General features: G+C 56.1%; 2 protein-coding genes across 4 annotated transcripts; one reads left to right on the top strand and one right to left on the bottom strand.

Moving 5' to 3' along the window:
- The first annotated feature begins 356 nt into the window (after positions 1-356).
- On the top strand, positions 357-5,939 carry PTGDR2 (prostaglandin D2 receptor 2). Of its 2 annotated transcripts, XR_004527646.2 has the most exons (3): positions 357-481; positions 3,155-4,762; positions 5,256-5,939. XR_004527646.2 is itself a non-coding variant. In XM_033860746.2 (2 exons), exon 2 carries the CDS (start codon positions 3,163-3,165, stop codon positions 4,381-4,383), a length of 1,221 nt encoding a protein of 406 aa, XP_033716637.1. In that variant the 5' UTR covers positions 1,160-2,582; positions 3,155-3,162; the 3' UTR covers positions 4,384-5,939. The 2 variants fall into 2 exon arrangements, 1 of the variants encoding a protein (XP_033716637.1); XM_033860746.2 differs by lacking the exon at positions 357-481 and adding an exon at positions 1,160-2,582 and having other exon boundaries at positions 3,155-5,939.
- Positions 5,800-13,846, bottom strand: CCDC86 (coiled-coil domain containing 86). 2 transcript variants are annotated; one of them, XM_033860747.2, is made up of 4 exons: positions 12,971-13,819; positions 8,670-8,799; positions 6,841-6,915; positions 5,800-6,652 (listed from the first exon to the last, which is right to left on the bottom strand). In XM_033860747.2, the coding sequence occupies exons 1-4, from the start codon at positions 13,726-13,728 to the stop codon at positions 6,533-6,535; spliced, it is 1,083 nt and encodes a 360-aa protein (XP_033716638.1). In that variant the 5' UTR covers positions 13,729-13,819; the 3' UTR covers positions 5,800-6,532. The 2 variants fall into 2 exon arrangements, with proteins under 2 accessions (XP_033716638.1, XP_073665099.1); XM_073808998.1 differs by lacking the exons at positions 5,800-6,652; positions 6,841-6,915 and adding an exon at positions 7,145-7,783 and having other exon boundaries at positions 12,971-13,846.
- Positions 13,847-21,972: the final 8,126 nt, after the last annotated feature.

The raw sequence follows: 21,972 nt of genomic DNA, 5'->3' as shown, positions 1-21,972 counted from the left end.
AGCCGCACCAGTTTCTTTCCTGAGGGTGATGGGGTCAGGGGTGGGCAGTCTAGGACAGTGGACAGACGGACAGGACGCCCTCCTCCTCACTTCTCCTACACACCTGTCGCTCTCAAAAGCACCCCCCATGCACACTAGGGCTCACACTTTCTGGCTCACACCTATGTCCCCATGTGCACTCGTACTTGACCTTGGGCTTTTGCAAAATCTCCTTCGTAAAGGGAGGTAGGATGAGCTGGGCTGCCGGCAGTTACACCCAGTCCGCATCAATGGAGATGGATGTTACTTGAACACCAGTGTGACAACTCACTCTCTAGCTGTCCCCGCCTCCCCCCACCCCACCCCTAAATACACACACACACACACTCTGGGGCTGACATCTATTTCCTCCCTCAGCCTCCCTCCCCTGCCTCTGCCTGCCCGCTGCCTGCAGAAGCTGACTGCCTCTGGGGCTGGAATCCTGTGCTCCCTCTGTGCCCAGGTAAGGAGACGGTGGCCCCAGGGCTGGGCAGCCTCAGTGCCCTCTCTGGACCCGGAAGAGAAGGCACAGTTTTATCAAAGGAGAGGGCTGTTACCAGCTAGGATGGCAGAGGCTTGGGTTTACCAAAGACTGCAGGGGACTTGCTGCTCTGAGGAGGAAAGGACTACATTTTCCTAGGGAGTAACTAGATGCCAGGTGCAGTGGTCAACCATTAAAGCTTCTCTTTCCAGACTCAGGAGCGGTCTGGGGGGAGGGTTACACGAGCAGCCTTCAGGTAAACGACCCAGGTGCACCCAGCCAGGAAGCCGAGGAGCTGGGATTCGAAGCCAGGTCTCTGACACCAAAAGCTGGTATTCTCTGACCCCAGCCCTCTGTCAAAGCAGGACCTTCGCTGCTGGGCTCCCTGAGAACGCGGGGAGGCTGGAGGCCGGACTCTGTCAGCCAGGAAGCCCATACTGGGTGCTTTGTGAATGAGGACACCTCACTCAGCCGGGGAGGTGACACTGTGGCTCTGGGCACAGACGGCCAAGTGGGGGCCGGCAAGGGGAAGTAGCTTACCTCCCAGCTGGGTATGCGGGCAGCATACTCAGTCCCCAGGGCACAGTCTGAGCATCCCCATGGGACTTAGATGGGGCTAAAGGGAATGTTTCAGCACAGAGAGGGGATGGCTCCTGTGTGTGTTTGCAGCTGAGGGACCCTGGGCAAGTTGCTGTGCTTCTCTGAACCTTTGTTTCCTCTTCTAAAAAATGCGGTCTCACAGGGTCATTGTGAATGTAATCACTCTGCAGACTCTAGAGCTTGGGAAATACGAGCATTTTCAGGGAGCACGGGGACAACAGCTCCCCTCCCCCCACCTGCATGTCCCCAGCTCCAAGCAGCTCACCTGTCAAGGAAATTCTAGTTTGATATCCGGCACCCTCACCCTACGAAGGACCGCGGTCCCTGGAGAAGGGTGTGGATTTTCTCATCCTGGCCAACAGTGCCTCCCGTGGAAAGACGAATACTGAAGAACACCTCCCCCCCCACCCCACTTTCCTTCTCTTCTTTCTCCGTCATCTCGTGCTTAGAGCAGAGGTAGAGGAAAGAGAACAGGCTGAGTGCTAAACTGTCCTTCCTCCACATGCCTGTGTTGTTCGGGAAGCTTTGGGTAAGTGATTTAAACACTTGAGTTTCAGTTTCCTCATCTGCAAAACGGGATGGAGAGAAGTACCAGCAGTTTTCTTCTAGAGCTGTAGCAAGAGAGTACCTACGTAAAGGATCTACCACAGTCCCTGGCATGTCATGGGGGGCCCAGGACAATCCGAGTTCCCACCCCCTGCTATCTGTCAGTCCCCACCTCCTGCAGGCAGCCTCCCACCCTGACCTCCTCTGCCCTCACTGATCTCCACTGGCTCCACATCAGATGGTCTCAGGTTATTTATTATTTTTTAAAAAAATAAATTTATTTATTTATTTTGGGCTGCGTTGGGTCTTCGTTGCTGCGTGCGGGCTTCCTCTAGTTGCGGCGAGCCGGGGCTACTCTTCATTGCGGTGCACGGACTTCACATTGCGGTGGCTTCTCTTGTTGCGCAGCACAGACTCTAGGTGCGCGGGCTTCAGTAGTTGTGGTGCGCAGGCTCAGTAGCTGTGGCGCATGGGTTTAGTTGCTCTGCGGAGTGTGGGATCTTCCCGGACCAGGGCTCGAACCCGTGTCCCCTGCATTGGCAGGCGGATTCTTAACCACTGCGCCACCAGGCAAGTTCCAGCCTCAGGTTTTTGATGAGGCTGTGGGTCTGCACATCTGGCCAGGGGCTGGCTTCTCCAGCGCTTAGCTGAGTAGTCGCTCAATAAATAGCTGTTGAATGAGTATGAACAGGGCTGGGTTTCCTGGGGCTGGCCGAGTGCCTGTGGCTGCCCCGGAGCAGGGGAGAGGTCTTTTGGCCCTACTGGGACTCCGGAGCCCAAATCTGGTAGTTCCTTCTGCCCAGCTCTCTCCCTGCTCTTATCTTATTTCCTCTTAAACTACCAAAGGAGGGGCTGGCTCCACTGCTTGCAGTCAACACTCGCAAGCAGCCACCGCTCTGGGAGCGAAGGGCCACAGGACGATCTGCAGAGAGGCAAGGTCCGGGGGTGCCGTGGGTGGGTGTGTGGGTGGGTCATCCCTTAAATGCACGGACTCCGCCTTCCATTCCCATCCTCCAGCCCAGCTGAATCCTCCTGCCCTTCAGGGGGGCCTCGCTCACACCCCAGTGCTCTGGGGATTGGGAAAACGAGCCCTTCGTGGCCTGACCTTGGTTCCTATTTCTCCAAGTGATCTGAGGCCATCTGCTTAATGATAATCACGGCGCCACTGATGCAGTGCTTCCTGCACGCTTACTCTTGCTTGAAATGCTTATATATATTATTCATTCATTTAATTCAACAACCAACAAGCCTATGACCTAGACCCTGTATGACAGCCATCCATGTTACGAGGAGCAAACAGGCTCAGAAAGGTTAAGTGTATTGCCCAAGGTTGCACAGTGAGCAGGTGGTGGGGCTGGGATGTCATCCCCCACCTTACTGCCCGTGCTCAACTTCATTGATCCCCAGGGGCCTCACCTATACCTGTCATGGGTCAGAGTCCCATCTCCTGGCCAGGGTTGCCCGTTTCCTGGCATTGCTCACCGCAGTGCCTCTTTCTCTCCGCCGCAGAGCCCACGATGTCGGCCAACGTCACGATGAAACCCCTCTGTCCCCTCCTGGAGCAGATGAGTCACCTCCAAAGCCACAGCAACTCCAGCATCCGCTACATGGACCACGTGTCGGTGCTGCTGCACGGGCTGGCCTCGCTGCTGGGCCTCGTGGAGAACGGGCTCATCCTCTTCGTGGTGGGCTGCTGCATGCGCCAGACCGTGGTCACCACCTGGGTGCTGCACCTGGCACTGTCCGACCTGCTGGCCACCGCCTCCCTGCCTTTCTTCACCTACTTCCTGGCCGTGGGCCACTCCTGGGAGCTGGGCACCACCTTCTGCAAGCTGCACTCCTCCATCTTCTTCCTCAACATGTTCGCCAGCGGCTTCCTGCTCAGCGCCATCAGTCTGGACCGCTGCCTGCAGGTGCTGCGGCCCGTGTGGGCGCAGAACCACCGCACGGTGGCCGTGGCTCACAGGGTATGCCTGGCGCTCTGGGCCCTGGCCGTGCTCAACACCGTGCCCTACTTCATCTTCCGGGACACCATCCCGCGGGTGGACGGGCGCATCATGTGCTACTACAACGTGCTGCTCCTGAATCCCGGGCCCGACCGCGATGCCACGTGCAACTCGCGCCAGATGGCCCTGGCCGTCAGCAAGTTCCTGCTGGCCTTCGCTGTGCCGCTGGCCATCATCGCCTCGAGCCACGTGGCCGTGAGCGCGCATTTGCGCCACCGCGGCCGCCGGCGGCCCGGCCGCTTCGTGCGCCTGGTGGCGGCCGTGGTGGCGGCCTTTGCGCTCTGCTGGGGGCCCTACCACGTGTTCAGCGTGCTGGAGGCGCGGGCGCACGCGGACCCCGCACTGCGGCCGCTCGTGTGGCGCGGGCTGCCGTTCGTCAGCAGCCTGGCCTTCGTCAACAGCGTGGTCAACCCGCTGCTCTACGTGTTCACCTGCCCCGACGTGCTGCGCAAGCTGCGGCGCTCGCTGCGGAGCGTGCTGGAGAGCGTGCTGGTGGACGACAGCGAGCTGGGCGGCGGGGGCGGCAGCAGCCGCCGCCGCCGCCGCACCTCCTCCACCAACACTTCGGCCTCCTCCTTCTCGCTGCGCGGCCGCGGCCTGTCCCCGCTCGGACCCGCAGGCCTGCTCGACTGGCTGCGGGGTAGCCGCGCGGCGCCCCCGCAGAGGGACCGGGCCCAATCCCAGGACGAGCGGGGCCCCCTGAACCGGGCGCCGCGCACCACCTCGGCGTAGGAGGCACGGGCCGGGGATCGCCAGGCTCGGACCATTCTCCCCCCACCCCCCCGCCCCCGGGAAGCAAGAGCAGGGAGCGATCGCGCGCAGCGGCTTCCCCAGGGCCCGGATGTTTAGTCGGAGGCTAAGGAATCTGCATGTTAAAGCGCCCCACGTGACTCAGTGTATCCTTTTCAGAAACGAAGTGAGCTAAAGCCGTGCTTCTCAAACTTTCTTATGCGAGAGTCACCCAGGGATCCTGTCTGCTTGAACGGGCCGCCGGGCGGGTGTGCGGACGATCTGCATTTCTAACAAGCTCCCAGGAGGCGATGGGACCACACCCTGAGTAATGCGAGGTTAAAACGCTGACATCTCAGACTAGGGTAGTGGACGGCCCAAGGTACACAGGACGCATCTCCCTGAAGCTGTTTTTAGCAGATGATGGGTGGGGTGGATTTTTACATTAAACCAGTGATGTAGTTTTGGAGTAGAAGCGAGAGAGGAAGTTTGGGAAGCACTTCCAGTCTAACCTTCTCGCTTTGGTCATTTAGTTGCGCATTACTTAACTACACGCTTTAGCCCACAATCTCCAGGGGCAGGTTCTATTAGCCCCACTTTTTACCATGTGCAAACTGAGGTGCAGGGAGGTTAGGTAACCTGCCCAAGGTGCAGGGACTGCATACCAGCCATTAGGCATTACCTGTTCAATTACTATTAGTACGTGAAAAGGCACCCCCCACATACCTAAGGTCCTTCAGATAGCAGCTGCATGGGAGCCCCCAGCTCTACCTGTCCGACCCAGCATTGCCCGAAGTGGAAAAAGCAAGGGGTGCTATGGTCAAAAGTTTGGGAAACCTGTGCTAATCAGAGTGCAATGGACATCCTTATTGAAGGTCTTTAGTGTTTGGATGAACCCTGCAACCTCCGTGACCACAGCCGGTGATACTTCCTCGCTCATCTGACACATGTGCCAGCCTACAGTTCCCTGGGACGCCTTCTGAGCAATGCTGGTAATCCCTAGATCTGTGCAGCACCCACCTCCCTCCCGACCGCACAGGGCTGCAGCACTGACCCCCAATTCGTAGGCGTGAGGGGTAACTTACCGTAGCATCTCCACTCTACCATGTCTGTTTAGCTCAGCACCCCGGGGCCTGGTGCAGTTGGCGCGGTACACGTTTGGTGGATGGAACGTCAGTGGACGAGCCAGGGGAGAAACTCTCCTGGGATCTTGGTCCAGTGTTCCCTGTGCCACCACTCGCAGCTGGGCTCCCAGCGTTTACTCTCAGTGCCAGGCAGGGCCCGGCCCACAGCAAGCGCTTGGCAAACGGAGCGGTCGACAGACAGCTGGCTGAGCGGACATCCTGTCTCGACCTCGCCCGTGCCCCCTCCCACCTGCTCCCCTGCTTCACAGAGCACTCGGCGCCAACCGACACACAGTACACTTTACTTGTTTATTATGTTTTCTCCACCAGAATGAAAGATCCTTGAGGGCAGGAACTTTTGTCTCTATTCCCTGGCACCTAGAATTGTGCCTGTACACAGCAGGCCTTCAATAAATATTTCTGCTGTAGACTGGATGGCATGAGTTAATCAGATCTCTCGGGCTTCTGCAGAGTCTGGTACAGGAAAGGGGGAGCTAGAGAGACCCTGCCCCCTGCAACCTCCCCATTTTAACCTTAAGTGTTGAAAAGTGGGGCGGAGCTGGATTCCGTCTGCTGGGTGGCAGGGTCAGTGGGGTGCAGAGGGAGCCAGAGCAGCCTTTGGGGAGGTGTCAGGGGGGAGGTGGATTCCTGACTTCCAGCCTCCTGGCCCGGGTTAGACCCAGGACTCTGAGACAGAACATACATATTTTGGGGAGTCACCCGCCAGTCACCAGCTCCCTGAGGAACCAGAAATTACTCTTCGTGGTTTGAAGGCACTTGGAGAGGAGGGGGGGAGGGGGAGGGGAGGGGCGGAGGAGCGAGCTGACCCTCCTCCCTCCTCCAGTCTCTGCCAGGTCCCAGGCTACCTCTGGGTCTCTGTGCCACAAAGCCCTGCCTGGGAGCCCTTTTGAAGGCTCAGAGCCCCGTCTCGGGTGGAGCCATGGAGCTGGAGTGCTGGGTCCGCGGAGGCGCGTGGCCGCCACGTGTGACACGGTGCTCGGCCACAGGAGGCCCCGGCCACGCTGAGCTCAGACCTTGGCCGCCGGCCGCCGTGGCGGCTGCTCCTGCAGCTGGGCCAGCGTGTCGCGCTTCTCAATGGAGCGCAGCTGCTGCTTCTTCGCTCGCCTGAGCTTGGCGGGGTTCCGGATCTGGGGGAGGTTGAAGGGAGGGCGTTATTATGGCTGGAGTCTCCGCCCTGCTCCCCGGGGAAAGGGAGGCCACCGCGGGGGCCTGGGACTGCGGCACGAGCGGGGGCCGTGAAGCAGGGGTGCCGGGGTGTCTGGAACACGACATTCAGGCTGGCCGCGTCCCGTCCCGCAAGCAGGGCAACGCTCACCACTTGGACGATCTCCGCCTTCCGCTCGTTCTCCAGGCGGCGTTTCAGGTTCTCGGCGCGGCGCTGCTTCTTCTCCTGGACACACAGGGTAAGGGGATTGGGTCTGGGAGCCGAGGCGGCCCTGGTCTCCCAGGCAGTGAGAGCTGACAGAATTCCCAGGGAGGAGGGCAAAAGGCCCACTTATCCCGGCTCCGGGTTGTTCCTGGTGCTGGGGCGTGGAGAGGCAGCAAGGAACCATCCCTGTGCCCCTGGGACCAGCACCCAGAGGCCCACTCCGGTCGGAAGTTCCTGACTTCACCTGAGAAGGGGGGCGCCTGGTCAGGCGGCTGAGAACACTGCGGTTGGAGGGGGAGGGGCGGGGTAAGACACAGGTCGCACCCCACCTGGAAACTCAGGCCCATGTAGACAGTGGTTCCTCTTACCACGCCCCTCATCAACTGCCCGGGGAGAAGGGGTGGCTGGCCCTTTCCCTCATTCCCGTCCTCTCAGAGTCTCCCCTCTCCCCCTGAAGCCCACGAGCCCCTAGAATGAAGGGCTGGGGTGAGGGCTGGCCTCCTAGGTTCACCCTGGCGCAGGGCTGGGAAGGGCGGAGGCTGCAGAGAAGAGGCTCCGGAGCGTCTGGTCCCGGTTTGAATCCTGACTCTGCTACTTCCTAAACGTGTGACCGTGGCCAAGTGGTTTAAGCTCTGTGCCTCAACCTCCCATCTTTAAAGTGACGATAATTACATAAGATTCTTTTGAGGACTAAACGAATGAACACACATACAGGGCTTGGAATAGTACCGGCCCACTGGGAACACTTAGAAGATGAGTGTAGACGGAGTCTTCCTTGGGAATGGCGACGCTGACTGCTGTCCCTGGTGGGGCAGGGCAGGGACGGTGGCCCCAAGGCTGTGCATGGCCAGGGGCCTCCCTCGTCTTTGGCAACACAGGGTAGAGGTGGCTTGGGCCCGGAGGGAGAAAGGAGAAGTGACACTTGAGCTCCCGGAGGTGCAGGGGAAGGTCTGGACTGGGGGCTGGGCAGGGGCACCTCTAAAGGGGACGGTGACAAGAAGGTTCTCTCTTTCCCAAGAGGGAGCCACGGCCACACAGGAAGCTAGATAAGGCCTCAGCATGAGGCGGAGGCCACACAGTCTGCAGGGCCTCGGCCATAGGCTGAGCTGGGGCAACTCAAAGCAGGGGACAGATGACCAAGTGGCTGACCGCCCCCCCCCATGGCCAGGCAGGGACTGCAGGCTGGGGGCAAGGTGTCTGACTCCTCCGGTGGCCTGAGGACCACAAGGCGAGTGACGTCCCACTGAGAAGTCCGCTCCTGGTGGATCTCCACCGCCACCTCCCTGTCTGCCTGCTGGGGCTTCCTGGAGGCTAGAGAGGTTGGGCGTGAACCTCTAACAGGGCACCTGTGTCCCTGGGACAAGCGTGAGGGAGAGCTGGAGGAACGCGCAGGCCGTCCACTCCGCTGATGTGTAGCAGCTGTGTCTTAGGGAATGCCGGCAACACCCGGATGAGGCCTCCAATCTGTATGCCCTTCCCACCCTTCCCCGGGGCCCCGAGGCTGGAGAACGGCTTTTTTTTTTTGCAATACGTGGGCCTCTCACTGTTGCGGCCTCTCCCGTTGCGGAGCACAGGCTCCCGACGTGCAGGCTCAGCGGCCATGGCTCACAGGCCCAGCCACTCCGCAGCATGTGGGATCCTCTGGGACCCGGGCATCGGCAGGCGGACTCTCAACCACTGCGCCACCAGGGAAGCCCTGGAGAACGGCTCTTGACCAAGCCCCTCCCACCCCGGCCTGGCCGGCCCCTCCCACCCCTGCCTGGCCGACCCCTCACCTGCCGGCGCCGCTCCTTCTCCTCCTGCAGGTGCCGGGCGAAGTCCTTGGCCTGCTTTCTCTCCTGCCGGTCCTTCATCTTCTGCTGCCAGGATGTGCGCAGGGGCTTGTCCTGAACCATCTGGGAGAACCTGAATGGGGGAGACTGGGTGCTCTTGGAGTCCGCGGGATGCCCCGGTGCCCTCCCTCTGGGCCTCCTTCCCTACCTGCCTGCTTGCCCGGCAGTCGACCCTCCGGGTCTGTAGAAACTTGGAGCAGGAAAGGGTCCTGATCACGCCCACTGCCATTTCTTAAGCCCTGGTTACGTACCTGAGGTGGCAACTCCTGTTCCCTCCAGTTTATAGAGGAGCAAAGACTCAGAGAGGTTAAGTAATTGCCCAAGGTCGCCTTGCTCCTGAGCAGCGGTCTGTGACCAGAGTCCGGGCTGCACGGCCTCCAGCGCCAAGCTCCGCTGCTCCGGCCGAGCGCAGAGGGCTGGGCGTGGACGCCTCTGGAGAGGGGGCTCACTCCCCACTGGGGCGCCCATTTCATCTCAGAACCGCGCAGATGGTCACGGTCCCCTGCAGTGATTCAGAACCTCTGTCCCAGCAGGGGAAATGTGAAAATGGAGTGGGTGCTAGGGAACAACAGGGAAGTCTTGATTTTCTAAAGAGTGATAGTGACACGGTCACAGAAGCGAGGTTACCTCTGTAAGAACGCACACCGCTAGGAGCTAGGGGTGGATGATAAATCCAGGACGTGTTGTAAAACATTCCGGGAAGATGGAAAGACGTCAAGGAGCAAGAGGACACTAGACCAGGAAAAGGCTGAGGGCTGCTGAGACGGGTGATGAGGGCTTGGGGGTTCATGCAGCCGTGCCGCCCCTTTTCCGGAAGCTTTCTCCTTGAACGATTTGAAGCCTGTTCGGGTGTCCCACGGGCCTTCTTTCCCCCTCAGCGCTTCCTTTCGTAGTGGCCTTTCCGCCTCCCTCGATAATTTCTTGACTTTCAAAAGAGCTCCTGTTCACCCACGTCCACTCTACCATGCCCCAAGCGGTCACAGCAGTGGGCTGCAGTGGGCACCAGGCCGAGCCCACTCCCGCCCCTGGGGAAGGTCAATACGGCTCTTCTGGTTCATCTTTCCCCTTTCTTGCTCCACAGGAGTCTGCACATACAGCCTGGACCCTGACCCCACGCCTGTCCGTCCTCAGTCTGGTTCTGCCTACCCCCCGCCCCCGCTCCCCAGTTCTGCCTGCCTGCCCCCAGCACACACCCCACTGCTTCTTCTCCCCCTCCCCTTATGTGGAGACAAGAACCGTTCCCATCACAAAGGGTGGTGGGAGGATTAATGGCTCACGGCCCGAGAAGCGCTCAGCACAGTGCTCTGCATATAGTAGGTGCTCAGTGAATCCACCCTTCAGAGAAGGGAGACGGTGCACCCAGGGAGCACTGGGCAGAAGGTGGCATTAGGCCTGGGCATGGGGGGTGGGGCGGCGTGGGTGGGTGGGCGTGTGCTTCCCAGCCTCGGCTCCCTCCCCCCGCATCCCCCCTTTGCTGGGGCACCTCGTGCAGCAGGTGCTGCCCCTGCCTTCTCGGGCCTCACTCACCAACTGCTGAAGCTGCTTCCTCAAAGGTCCCAAACATCCATTCAACAGCCCCTCTGGCCCTTATCCACAGGCCTGGTGCCGCTTCTGAAGGTGCTTTAATTCTACTGCAGCAGCTTCCTTACTGGTCTCCCTGGTCTCCCCTCTGCCCTTCTAAAGGTCTGTTCTCCACAGGCCAGACCGGTCCTTGCAGAGGTCAGATCGCATCACTCTTTTGCTCAACACCTCCCATGGCTCTCACGCTCACTCAGGTCCCTGCAAGGGCCCACGTGGGTCCACGTGACCTGGCCCTGTGACCACTCTGACCTCACTCACCTCCTACTGCTCCCCTTATGCCCAGTGACGAGGCCTCTGGACTTTCTGTTCCCCTTGCCTGGGTACTCTTTCCCAGTATGTTCATTCAGGCCTCTGCTCACATCCCTGTGGCAGTGAAGCCATCTGTAATCACTGCGGCAACGCCCTGCACCTCTTGCTTTGTTATTTTCCTGTATTGCCCTAATTACTGATATATGTATATATTACGTGTTGGTTACCCATTTCTCACAACTAGAATGTTTTGTTTATAGCCATGTTTACCCCCAGATCCTAGCTCAATGAAATATAAACTGGTTGAACGAATGAACTACCTTCTGTTCTCATTCATCTACTTGTTTGACTCAGTGCCTACCATGTGCTGGGCTCTGGGGAGAATCTAGCCATTGTAGGTAAATCCTCACTCTCCTGGAGCCTCTGGTCTAGAGGGGAAGCTGGCAGCCGACAAGAATCACACAAGTAAACAAGCATTTGTGCAAATGGGTGTGTTACAAAAGATACAAGGTACAATGACAACACATGGCTTGAGGACTTAACCCTGGTTGGGTTGCACAAAGAGGGCTTTTCCCAGGGGGTGCATGTTTAAGTGGAGCCCTGGAAGACGAGCAGGGAATGGCCAGGGGAGGAGCCTTTCGACAGAAGGAACAGCATGTGCAAAGGCCCTGAGCTGGGAGGGAGCATCACCTACAGGGGGCACACAGAGGGGAGGTCAGTGTGGGAGACTCTTAGTGATGGCAGAGATGGCAGGGGAGAGGAAGACGTCTGGAGCGCAGCTCCAAGCAAACACCAGGAAGCTGGGAAGCGTTTCAGCTCGGGCAGGAAGCTGGGACAAAACGCCCTTTCTCTTGCTTCTTGGTATCCTCTGCTGACCCTCTCTTCTCCTGGCCTGTGTGTCGGAGCAGCCTCCTCACGCTCAGTGAGCTCCTCTCCCCGCCGTCCACCTCCCGAGTACCAGGACTCCAGGCTCCCATACTCAACTTGCTCACCATCCTCTCCCCACCGGAACCAACCTCTTCATCTGGTCCCACATGGCCATCAGTGGCCCCACCATTCTCTGGGACCTGCTGGGACCGAGGTGGAGGGGCAGCGCCACCACCCACTTCTCCAAGTCCAACAGTCGCTCCATCTTCAAAGTCTCTGATTGGTGACTTGTAGGAAATCACTCCCTCAGTTTCAGTTTCTTCTCTGTTTAAGGGGGGAGGGGCTTGGGGGAGGGGCATAATGCCCACCGCCTTGGGGTTTAGGGGGTCAGCAAAATGACATCTGCAAAAGGCCTAGCACAAAGCACAGTCATCCCTTAGTAAGTGTCCGCTTCTTCCGTAAAAATCACTGCCTTCCCCTATGGGCCGTCACAGGCACGAATTCCTGTCTGCCCAGTGGTTCCCAGTAGCTAAAACACGAACTGGACCCCACCTCTCCTTCCTGGCAGCCTAAACATTTCCTTCTTCAGTTGCGCCTCTTTGTTCCTTCACTCAACAAGCATTTAATTGAGCACTTACTGCCCGCGGCACAGAAAGACAAGACCTCACGCCTACCCTTTAGAAGGGATAGTTAGGGAGTTTGGGATGGACACGTACACACTGCTGTATTTAAAACAGATAACCAACAAGGACCTACTGTAGAGCACAGGGAACTCTGCTCAATAGTATGTAACAACCTAAATGGGAAAAGAATTTGAAAAAGGACAGATACATGTATATGTATAACTGAATCACTTTGCACCTGAAACTAACACAACATTGTTAATCAACCATGCTCCAATATAAAATAAAAGTTAAAAAAAAAAAGAGGTTGCAATTCAATGCAAGGCGGTTCTACAGAGCACGGGTAAAGGGCTTTCACGCAGACTCTGGAATCGGATCTGTGTTCAGGTCCTGCCTCATCACACATTTAGCCGCCCTGAGCCTCAGTGCCCTCATATGTGAAATGAGGATAATCCCCGTGCCTGCTGCTTCACTGAGCTGATGGCTGATTAAATGCCAAGAGGCAGGCTGCTCCCTGCTTGAAAGGCCCTTCCCCGGGCCAATCCGCACCACAGTGCTTAGCAGCGTCCTGTATACTCAGCGCCTGGTAGTGCCTTTTATCAAAAAGGCAAACAACTGTAACAGATAATGGTGGATGAAGACCTCACTGCTGGTGTACTTGCTTCTGCCCCCTTCCCAGAGAGGGCAGAGACAAGGATAAATGCGTGTTGAATGAACACACAGATGAGGTGCTATCCAGGGGTCCTTTAAGGGCACCCCTCCCTGAGATCCCAGTGCATTTCACCACATTCTGGTTATAATTACCTCTTTGTGTGACTCCCCCAGTGATGTGAGATCTCTCCAACCTACGGGCTATCTCCTGGCTGCACCCCGGCTCCAGCACCACACAGAACCCCACCCCTGCCCAGCTGTCCCCCACCTCACCTCTTCTTTGAGCGGTCCTTCCACACCCGCCCAGACTTGGGCTTCCCCTTCGGGATCTTAGGAATCTCCTCCTTCTTCGGTTTCTTGGACGCTGCGGCCTGGGCTGAAGAACCTTCTCGCTTCTTTGGCCCGAGGCCGTCTCTCTCCGGCTGCCCGGGCGGCGGTGGCTTGCTCGGCTCACGCTGATCCCGTGGGGAGCCGGGCGACTGGGGTGTCAGCTCCTGCAGGGGCTGAGAGGGCTCGGGACCCGGCGCTTGCCGACCGGGGTAAGGCTCTAGTGACCCTGGGCTCGGCTGCAACTGATGTCGGGGGGACCCCGGGGTCGGCTCCTCCTTACTCTTGGGCGACTCCGAATCCGCTTCTTCTCGGTCCTGGGAAAACTTTGGTGACTCCCCACTTGGCTGTGGCTGAAGTCGGGAGAATTCAGGACTCGATTCCGGCTGTCTTTGGGGCGACTCCAGGCCTGGGTCTCGCTGACGCTGGGGCGACCCTGGGCCCGGCTCTGGCTGCTCTCGGGGGGACCCCAAGCCTGCCCCCTCCCGTAAACTGGGTGATTCAGGGCTTGTCTCCGGCTGATGTCTGGGAGACTCCAGGCCAGGCGGCCGCACACTCCGAGGAGACCCGGGCTCCCTCCTTTCTTCTGGGTTCGACTCGAACTCCACAAGGGCCCGTCTCGCCCGCAGAACTGAGGTGGGGTTCTCGGGGGATTCAGGCTTTAGTCCTTCCAGCCGCCGGCTGCGCCTCAGCGGCGTATCCATGGCCCGGGCAGACTTTCTAAACGCGAGCCCACGTGCAGTCTCTGGGACTACCGGCGCCGTCCTATGACGTTAGAACCCCGCTACGTCTGCGCCGGGCAGGAGGGGCTGTTGCCTCGGAGGCCATGTTGGTGATGGGCGAAGAGGCTCAGGGAGGAGTCCGGGGAGCGCGGGCGTTGGGTTTACTAGGCGCATGCGCAAAGAGCTTTGGCGCATTTACCTGTGATTGAAGAATGAGTCCCTGCTCGAGATCCGTATTCACCTTGCCTGCGAGCCCCGTCCGGGGGGGGGGGGGGGGGGGGGGGAGAGAGTGTGCAGGCGGAAAAAGGTAGAAGGGGTCCCATTTTCGGGAGAGAAGAGGATTGGAAAAAGATCCAGGGAGCCTGTAGGCAAGGCTGGATGGAAACTTTGCTGCTAACTCACTTCTTTACTGCCAACTCAGTTTCAGCGCTGAGCACAGCCCCACCTGCTGAGTCACTGCGGACAGGACACAGCAGCAGGAGTGAGAGTATCAGCGTATCAGATGGGCCCCAGGGTGTCCTAACTGCTGATCAAGAGGAGGTGAGGAGGAGGAAAACCCAGGCAAGGTTCCTGGAGGACGGAAAAGTGGATTGAGGATTCCTTAACACCTCTCACCCCTTGGCTGGTGCCACACAGCATCCAAAATGCACCCCGATGAGTTTAGCCTGTTGAAATCACCTCCCCAAGGGTAAGGCGATGGCAGGCTTCTTCAATAACCTTAGAGGTTGTCAGGATTAGTTGCACCCTTGTGCTGTAATCCTGTGTCAGTCCCTGCCTTCCTGGCCGCTCTCAGAGACTCCATCTTCAGGCTCAGCGGCCTTGGGCCGCTTGCTCCTGGACCAAGGAAATCCTTGCAGTGAGGCTTTGTCTCAGTGCCCCAGCGCAGCAGTGCAGCTCCCCGCTGCAGAAGCAGCTCAGACCCCTCCTTGGCCAGCTCTTCCAACCCCCCAATTTTCAGTTCCTTAAATCCCCTGCCCCAGCCTGGACGCCTAAATGGCCTGCCACTCAGATCCACACCTGGCATGCATTACCAGGGCTGTGGAGACGGCACACCACCTCACTGCCCTGCCCTACCCTGGGTCCCCTCAGCTCTCCTGGCTTCCTGAGCACCCGTCCTCAGCTGGAGGGATCACTCTCTAATGCCAATTGGATCGTATCCTGGTTCCGCTTAAAATACTTCAGAGGGTGATCTTAGGTCCCTGCCAGGTGATATAAGAGCAGGGGATGCTTTACAGACATCCTTCAGATCAGGTGAGGAGACCCCTAGTCAGTGGAGGCATCAAGCGATCTCTGGCCCAGAACCATCGCTTCCACCCAGGCTCAGTTTGTCATTGTCATTATAAATGGTGAGCAGGGGCCCAGGGGACATTCCTGAATTTTCCAGAAAAGGTTGGTGTGACGGTTGCTATTGGAACTCTGTTCTCATATGCTCTTTGTCTTTCTACTGCAGGCATCCCAGCCTCCTGCCCTCGGGGGAAAGGATGCTGAGGGGGGTGGGTCTTCTACAGTCTCCCAGAGGCCCCAGCAGGATTGAGCCCCAGTTTCTACGAAGGCAACCTGGTCATTCATGCACCTCCTTTCGGCTTCTCCCCTGTTCCTGTCTCAGCTTCCCACTCCCTTATAGGTGCTTGCTGGGCTCATTTTCTTTCTTTCTTTTTTGGCGGCGCCGTGTGGCGTGTGGGATCTTAGTTCCCCGACCAGGCAATGGAACCCGTGCCCCCTGCATTGGGAGTGAGGAGTCTTAACCACTGGACCGCCAGGGAAGTCCCCTTGCTGGGGTCATTTTCTGAATAGACTATTTGCATTTAAATCCTTGTCTCAGAGTCAGCTGTGGAGGAACCCAGCCAAAAACACTGGGACAAGCAGTTATTGGACCAGGCATTCTTTCAAGTGCTCTATATGTACAAACCCACTTAATCCTCACAGCCACCCTGTGTGGCAGGTGCTGTTGTTATTACTCCCATTTCACAGATAAAGAAAACTGAGGCACAGAGAGGCTGGGACACGTGTAAAGGTCACACAGCAGAGAAATGGTGGAGGCGGGATCCACATGTGGGCTTCTGACTGCAGAGCCACAACACTTAAGAGTAAATCTCCCTGTTATCCGTGTAAGAAAACCAAGGCACAGGAAAGCTAAGCTGTTTGCCTAAAGTCACACAGCTCTACATCGACGAACAAGGACTACATTTCCGGTGCTGACAAGCTTAGTTGCCTTGCAACCGTCCCTCCCGTGGGCCTCCCTCAACCGTTCCTCACGCCGATCTTGGTCTGCGCACTGGGAGATGCTCGGTGCCAGGTCGCCTCAGGGGCCTGCCGAGGCTCTGTGTGCGCACGCGCGGGGCGGAGTGTGCTGAATCAGCAATACCGGGCTTGTTTATGTAACCTGAGATCTGCTGACTGAAGGAAACTGTGTGCCCACAGATGATGGAAGATACAGATCAGGTGTTCTTCTCAGAGCCACTGAGCCTCCATCCAGCCACAGGTGCTGTGGTTGAGGGTTTGACATATCAGGTTTGAGATGTCAGGCACCTGTATCCCTGTATCCTCTGCTCAGCACCAAGATCAGAGATGGCTGGGGAATGGGTCCTGGCAGTCACCAGACGCACTCCTTGAGCACTTGCTCAGTGCCGGGCCTCCCCTGGGTGCTCATTAATCCCCTGGGACGTCGGTGCAGGAGGGGGGTTGCAGCACATGCTGGATGAGTGTTTGCTGTATAAGTGAACGGGCCGAGAGGAACATCTGCGGTTCACAAACAAGGAAATCCAAGGCTGGGACAGGCTGTGCTCTGGCACAGGGTGACCCAAGGAGAGGGTGCAGGTGCAAGGTCAGGGCTGGAGCTCGGGGCTTCCTGACTCTAAACCCAAGCGCTCACTCTCACGTGCACTGTGCTCAGGACTAGGAGACGGGGACTGAGGATGTGTAAGGACTTCCTCGGTCTGGGAGGGTGGATCTGGAGACTGGGACATCGCTGAGTGTGGCTGGTGTGAGAGCACGGCCCCGATGAGGCCCCGACGAGGCGGAGGCGTCACTGCACTTGACCTGCCCATGCCTGCCCTTCACTGGGTCACGTGGGTCCAGGCTGCTGTCTGTTCCACTCAGGGTTCTCAAGTATTCGAAGACAGTTTTCCTGTAGCTTCCCCAGAATTGTCTTTTATCCTGGCTGAACATCTGCTCCTCCAGCTGTCTCTCCCACAGCGGTCAGTCTCTGGGGAAGACACTGGTTCTCTACAGCCTTCAGACTGCGGTGTCCAGAGCTCCTGCAGGCACCCAGGGTTGACTGTCCCACAGAGAGCCGAGTGGATTTGTCACCTCCCTGCTCCATGGTCCCTCTCAGTATGGCCAAGCACCCACCCTCTCTTCTCAACAGTGAGCTGCCAATTGAAACACTGTCTGGTTCCAGCTGCTGATCCCGGGATCCTGGACGTGAGCTGTTGGCTTTTCTAGACAAGTGCGGAATGTGTCATTTGGCTGTGCTACATTTTGCTTTGACCTCTCTGGAGACCCAGTTCTCCTCCTTCAATCTTTGCTGCCCCCTCCTCCTGTGGGCATGTGAACAGCTGCTCTGGGCACCGTGAATCAGGCTTTCCTGAGAACCTGCAAAACAGCGAGGTTATCATGTCTGTTCTTATCATGGGCTCTTTCTTATCTTGGAGGTTCATCTTTTCTGCGCATTCCCAGCAGCTCGCAAGGAGTTTCAGATCCTCAAGAGGAGGGGGCAGAGACCTCAGCGGAGGGGCCAGGGGGAAGGACGGGCAGGAGTGGCACCTGGGATCCCTGGGCGTTGCCAGGGTGCAGAGAAGCTGACTTGATTGCGAAGGGACCCCTTTGCAAAGCTCTCATGAACCCGCAAAGCTTATCTCCTGATCCCCTCGCAGCATCTGCAGGTTTTGCTGAAACAGGAAGGGGTGGATGTGCTGCTGCCGGTGCGACAAGACCTCCCTCTGCCCTCCCACACCCCCAGGCCCTCGCCAGAGTCCACAGTCCGGTCCGCTGCCCAGGAAGGGAGCGCAGGGGTGGGCTGGGGAATAAACACCTGTGCCAGGTGGAAGGAAGATACCCCAAGAAGCGGGGCATGGCAACTCATGCCGCATCTCACCCTCACCCCAATGTGTCCAATAGCAATGCTTCTCAAACTTGGGTGGGCATCAGAATCACATAGAAGACATGTTAAAAGCCAGATTTCTGGACCCAAACCCCAGACATGGTGATTCAGTAGGTCTGGGGTGGGCCTGGGATTCTGCATTTCTACAAGCTCCCCAGTGATGCTGCTGTTGGTACATGGACCACACTTAGGGGAGCTGTGTCCTGCTGGAGGGAGTGAGAGATTTCGTGTCTCACCTTCGTGGACGGGGCTGGGGCTGAGTTCCCCATCATCCTACCGCTTACTCATTCACCAAATACTGACTGAATATTTACTCTGAGAGGCACTAGGAGTAGAGCAGGGGGCAGGGCAGTTGTGGTCCCTGCCTCCATGGCACTTACATTGTCTTGGGGCACTTGTGTGAAACACTTGAATCTCAGAACTACCCTTTGAAGGAAGCTGAGCAAGAATCATCATCCCTATTTCACAGGTGAGGAAATAGCATCACAGAGAGGTTACGTGCCTTGCTGAGAGTCACGTTAATGTTAAGTGGCAGGGCCTGAACTCAGGACTTCTCAACTCAAAATCTGGCCACCATCCCCTGGCTGTGAAACATCTCAGTTTTCATGGGGCTGGATTTCGATGGCAGAGATACAGACCCTGGACTGTCACCCCGTGTCCGTGGGTGACAGCTGGGGGCTTCGTTCTTATGGATGGAAGGTGAGCTTGACACACACCCACACACAGGATAACTGCGGAGTTTCACGGTGACTCGCTTCCCCTCCCTTCCTCGCTGTTCACTTACCCCTCTCCTCTCATTTCCTCTAACATCTGGTTCCTCTGCAGCTCTGGCCCCTCCTCGGTGCCATATCTGCTCCAGCGAGGGTGGTCTCCTCCATCCAATATGGCAGCCTCATCTCCATGGCAACCCCTGGAGACCTTGCCTTGGTGACCAAGGCGCAAATTATGAGGCCCCTTTTCTGAAGCACAGACCAACGAGGCCCCTGATTTGAGGATGGGAATCTGCTGGCCCTCTGGCAAGGGAATCTCTGCTCTCTCTCCCCCTCTGCACACTCTAGCAGTGAACAAAAACCAGCCCTGTATCAGACTGAGCTGGTAAGTTGAGGTTTCCTTTCAGTCAGTAGTCTTGCTTCTCCATACCTCTCACGCTGCGTCCAAAACCTCATGCTCCGGGCTCCCCTGGTGGCGCAGTGGTTGAGAGTCCGCCTGCCGATGCAGGAGACGCGGGTTCCTGCCCCGGTCCAGGAGGATTCCACATGCCGCGGAGCGGCTGGGCCCGTGAGCCATGGCCGCTGAGCCTGTGCGTCCGGAACCTGTGCTCCGCGGGGGAAGAGGCCACGGCAGCAGGAGGCCTGCGTACCGCAAAGGGAAAAAAAACAAAAAAACCTCATGCTCCTGGAGCCCAGTGGATCAGCCAGGCTCATTCTTCTGGACCCCACACCCTAAGGCTTGCTCTACCGAAGGATCGTTATAGAAAGGAACAGATCATTTCCCCCTAAAGACCCCTTCATATGCTTACAGATTTAAAAGCATAGTGTCTCTGGTAAATTTTAAGGACATAAAAATTATAGCAAATTTGATGAGAAGACATTTTATTGCTGTGGATTAGAGAAACACAAAAATATACCAATTCCACTGGCAGTTTAAATGATAGAGATTCTGTCCACAGTGGCTACCAAGCATGGAGGGCGTTTGCAGGTATTATCTCATTTAATCTCAGGCAACCTTATGAGGAAATTAATCCTACTGCCCTGGTTTTTAGAGGTGAAGGAAAGTGTTCAGGGACGGGCAGTTGGAGACAGGCAGAGAGAGAATTCAAATCCACGACTCTGCCTCCAAAGCAGGTATACCTTCACCTATACCACTCTGCCTCTGTGTTTTAGGCATTTGACCTAAATAAAAAAGAAATCCTTTCTTTAGCCTAGGCCTAATTTTTGATTCTTTAAAAATAAGTCCCGAGGCAGAAATTTCATGTTGTTAAGAAACTGTATGCCTTCCACACAGAGCAGGACTTGTCAATCAAAATTTTTGATTATAACTTTGCTTACTTGGTTATTCTGCTGCTCCTTTCTCTTCAAAATAACATATTACACAACACTCAGATATTATCACTCTCTGCTTGTTTTAGTTCTCTGCCTGTGAGGTGACTGTGGGTAGATCTAGATACCCCACATTTTTGTTCTTGGAAATCAGACACAGAAGGTGTAGGAGATTACATTTTTAAAAGCTGGCTGTGGGACTTCCCTGGTAGTCCAGCAGTTAAGACTCCATGCTCCCAACGCAGGCGGCCCGGGTTTAATCCCTTGTCAGGGAACCAGATCCCACAGCCACAACTAAAAGATTCTGCATGCCGCAACTAAAGATTCTGCACGTGGCAACAAAGATCCCTCGAGCCACAACTAAGACCCGGTGCAGCCAAATAAATAAATATTAAAAAAAAAAAGTTGGCTGCAATGGTATCTCCCATACATGTGTTCTTCTTCCAGTGTGACCTTGACACCGTCTCCCTTGAGTAGTAGGACCTTTGTGATTGCCTTGGCCAGAAGAGTACGGCAGAACTGGTGCCCTGGGACTTCTAAGCCTAGATCATAAGAATGCCACGTGCTTCTGCCTGGCTATGATGGGGTGCTCACTCTTGGAGCTTAATTGCCATGCAGTGAGGAAGCCCAAATCATCCCATGTGGAGAGACCACACAGAGAGTCCAGTGAAGGTGTTCCAGCTGACAGCCCAACTGATGTCCCAGCTGACAACCCACATTGTCTGACAGGCATGAGCAAAGATACTTCCAGATGATTCTAGCTTCCACCTGTCAGACCACTGCCAACTTTGAGTCTTCTTAGGAGAGGTCCCAGAAATCATGGAGCAGAGACAACCTCTCTCCACTATGCCATGTCCAAGTTCTGTGCCACAGAGTCTGTGAGCATAATGAAATGGTTGTTTTACACCATTACGTTTTGGGGTGTTTCTTACACAGCAATAGTAACTGGAACCAGGAGATATTTTCTCATAATCAGGAGTCTACCTCAAGGTGGCCTCTTCTGCACCTTCTCCCGGGGCAGGTGTGATTGGCAAGGACGACACCCAGTCGTAGCCCCATGACTTTCTTAGAGGCAGATTGATGGCAGAAGCAGATTCCTTGTTCTTTAGTCTCAGCAAAGTAATACATTTTACTTGTCTATTGTTTATTTCCCACGACTAGAATGTTAGTTCCCCATGGACAGGATTTTTTTTTTCTGTTTTGTATGTTACTACATTCTTTTTTTTTTTTTTTATAAATTTATTTATTTATTTTTGGCTGCATTGGGTCTTCATTGCTGCATGCGGGCTTTCTGTAGTTGTGGTGAGCGGGGGCTACTCTTTGTTGCAGTGCGCGGGCGTCACATTGCCATGGCTTCTCTTGTTGTGGAGCACGGGCTCTAGGTGTGCGAGCTTCAGTAGCTGTGGCTCGTGGGCTCTAGAACACAGGCTCAGTAGTTGTGGCTCATGGACTTAGTTGCTCCACGGCATGTGGGATCTTCCTGGACCAGGGCTCGAACCCGTGTGCCCTGCATTGGCAGGCGGATTCTTAACCACTGCACCACCAGGGAAGCCCTGTATGTTACTACATTCTTAGAGCCCAGACTAGTACTTGGTACTTAGCAGTTGCTCAGTAAGTAATTTTTGAATGAATGAGTGAATGCAGATGAAACATCAGTGAGCACACTTCTTGATAATGATTTCTCAAGAGAATTTAGTTAACATTACCAGGTTCTAGTTATTATCATAATAGAAAATTATTTTTTGGATAATGGCAAGCTCACATTGTAGTGGGAATTTCTTGTGAATCATAGTAGAGAATAGACTAGAGAAGAGGCGAGAATAATATGGAATAGTTAAAAGAGTTAGGGATTAATAATTCATAGTTAAGAGTCCCAACCTCTTCTTGAAATAAAGGAAAAAAGAATCATTAAATGTATGATGAGCAGTTGGATTTCAGGTCTGTGCTAAGCAGTCTGTTCAAGGAATTTGTTCCTGGACACTCTCTAAAGTGGTTTAGGATCAATCATCAAACAAGAATCGATTCAGATGATCTTTGTTGCCTGGTGTGTGCTGAGTGTCAGGGGAACCACAAATAAGTATGAGG

The sequence above is a fragment of the Tursiops truncatus genome, chromosome 8 (genome assembly GCF_011762595.2).
Source record: "Tursiops truncatus isolate mTurTru1 chromosome 8, mTurTru1.mat.Y, whole genome shotgun sequence".
NCBI classification, from domain to species: Eukaryota; Metazoa; Chordata; class Mammalia; order Artiodactyla; family Delphinidae; genus Tursiops; species Tursiops truncatus.
This window is presented reverse-complemented; position numbering and strand designations above follow the sequence as displayed.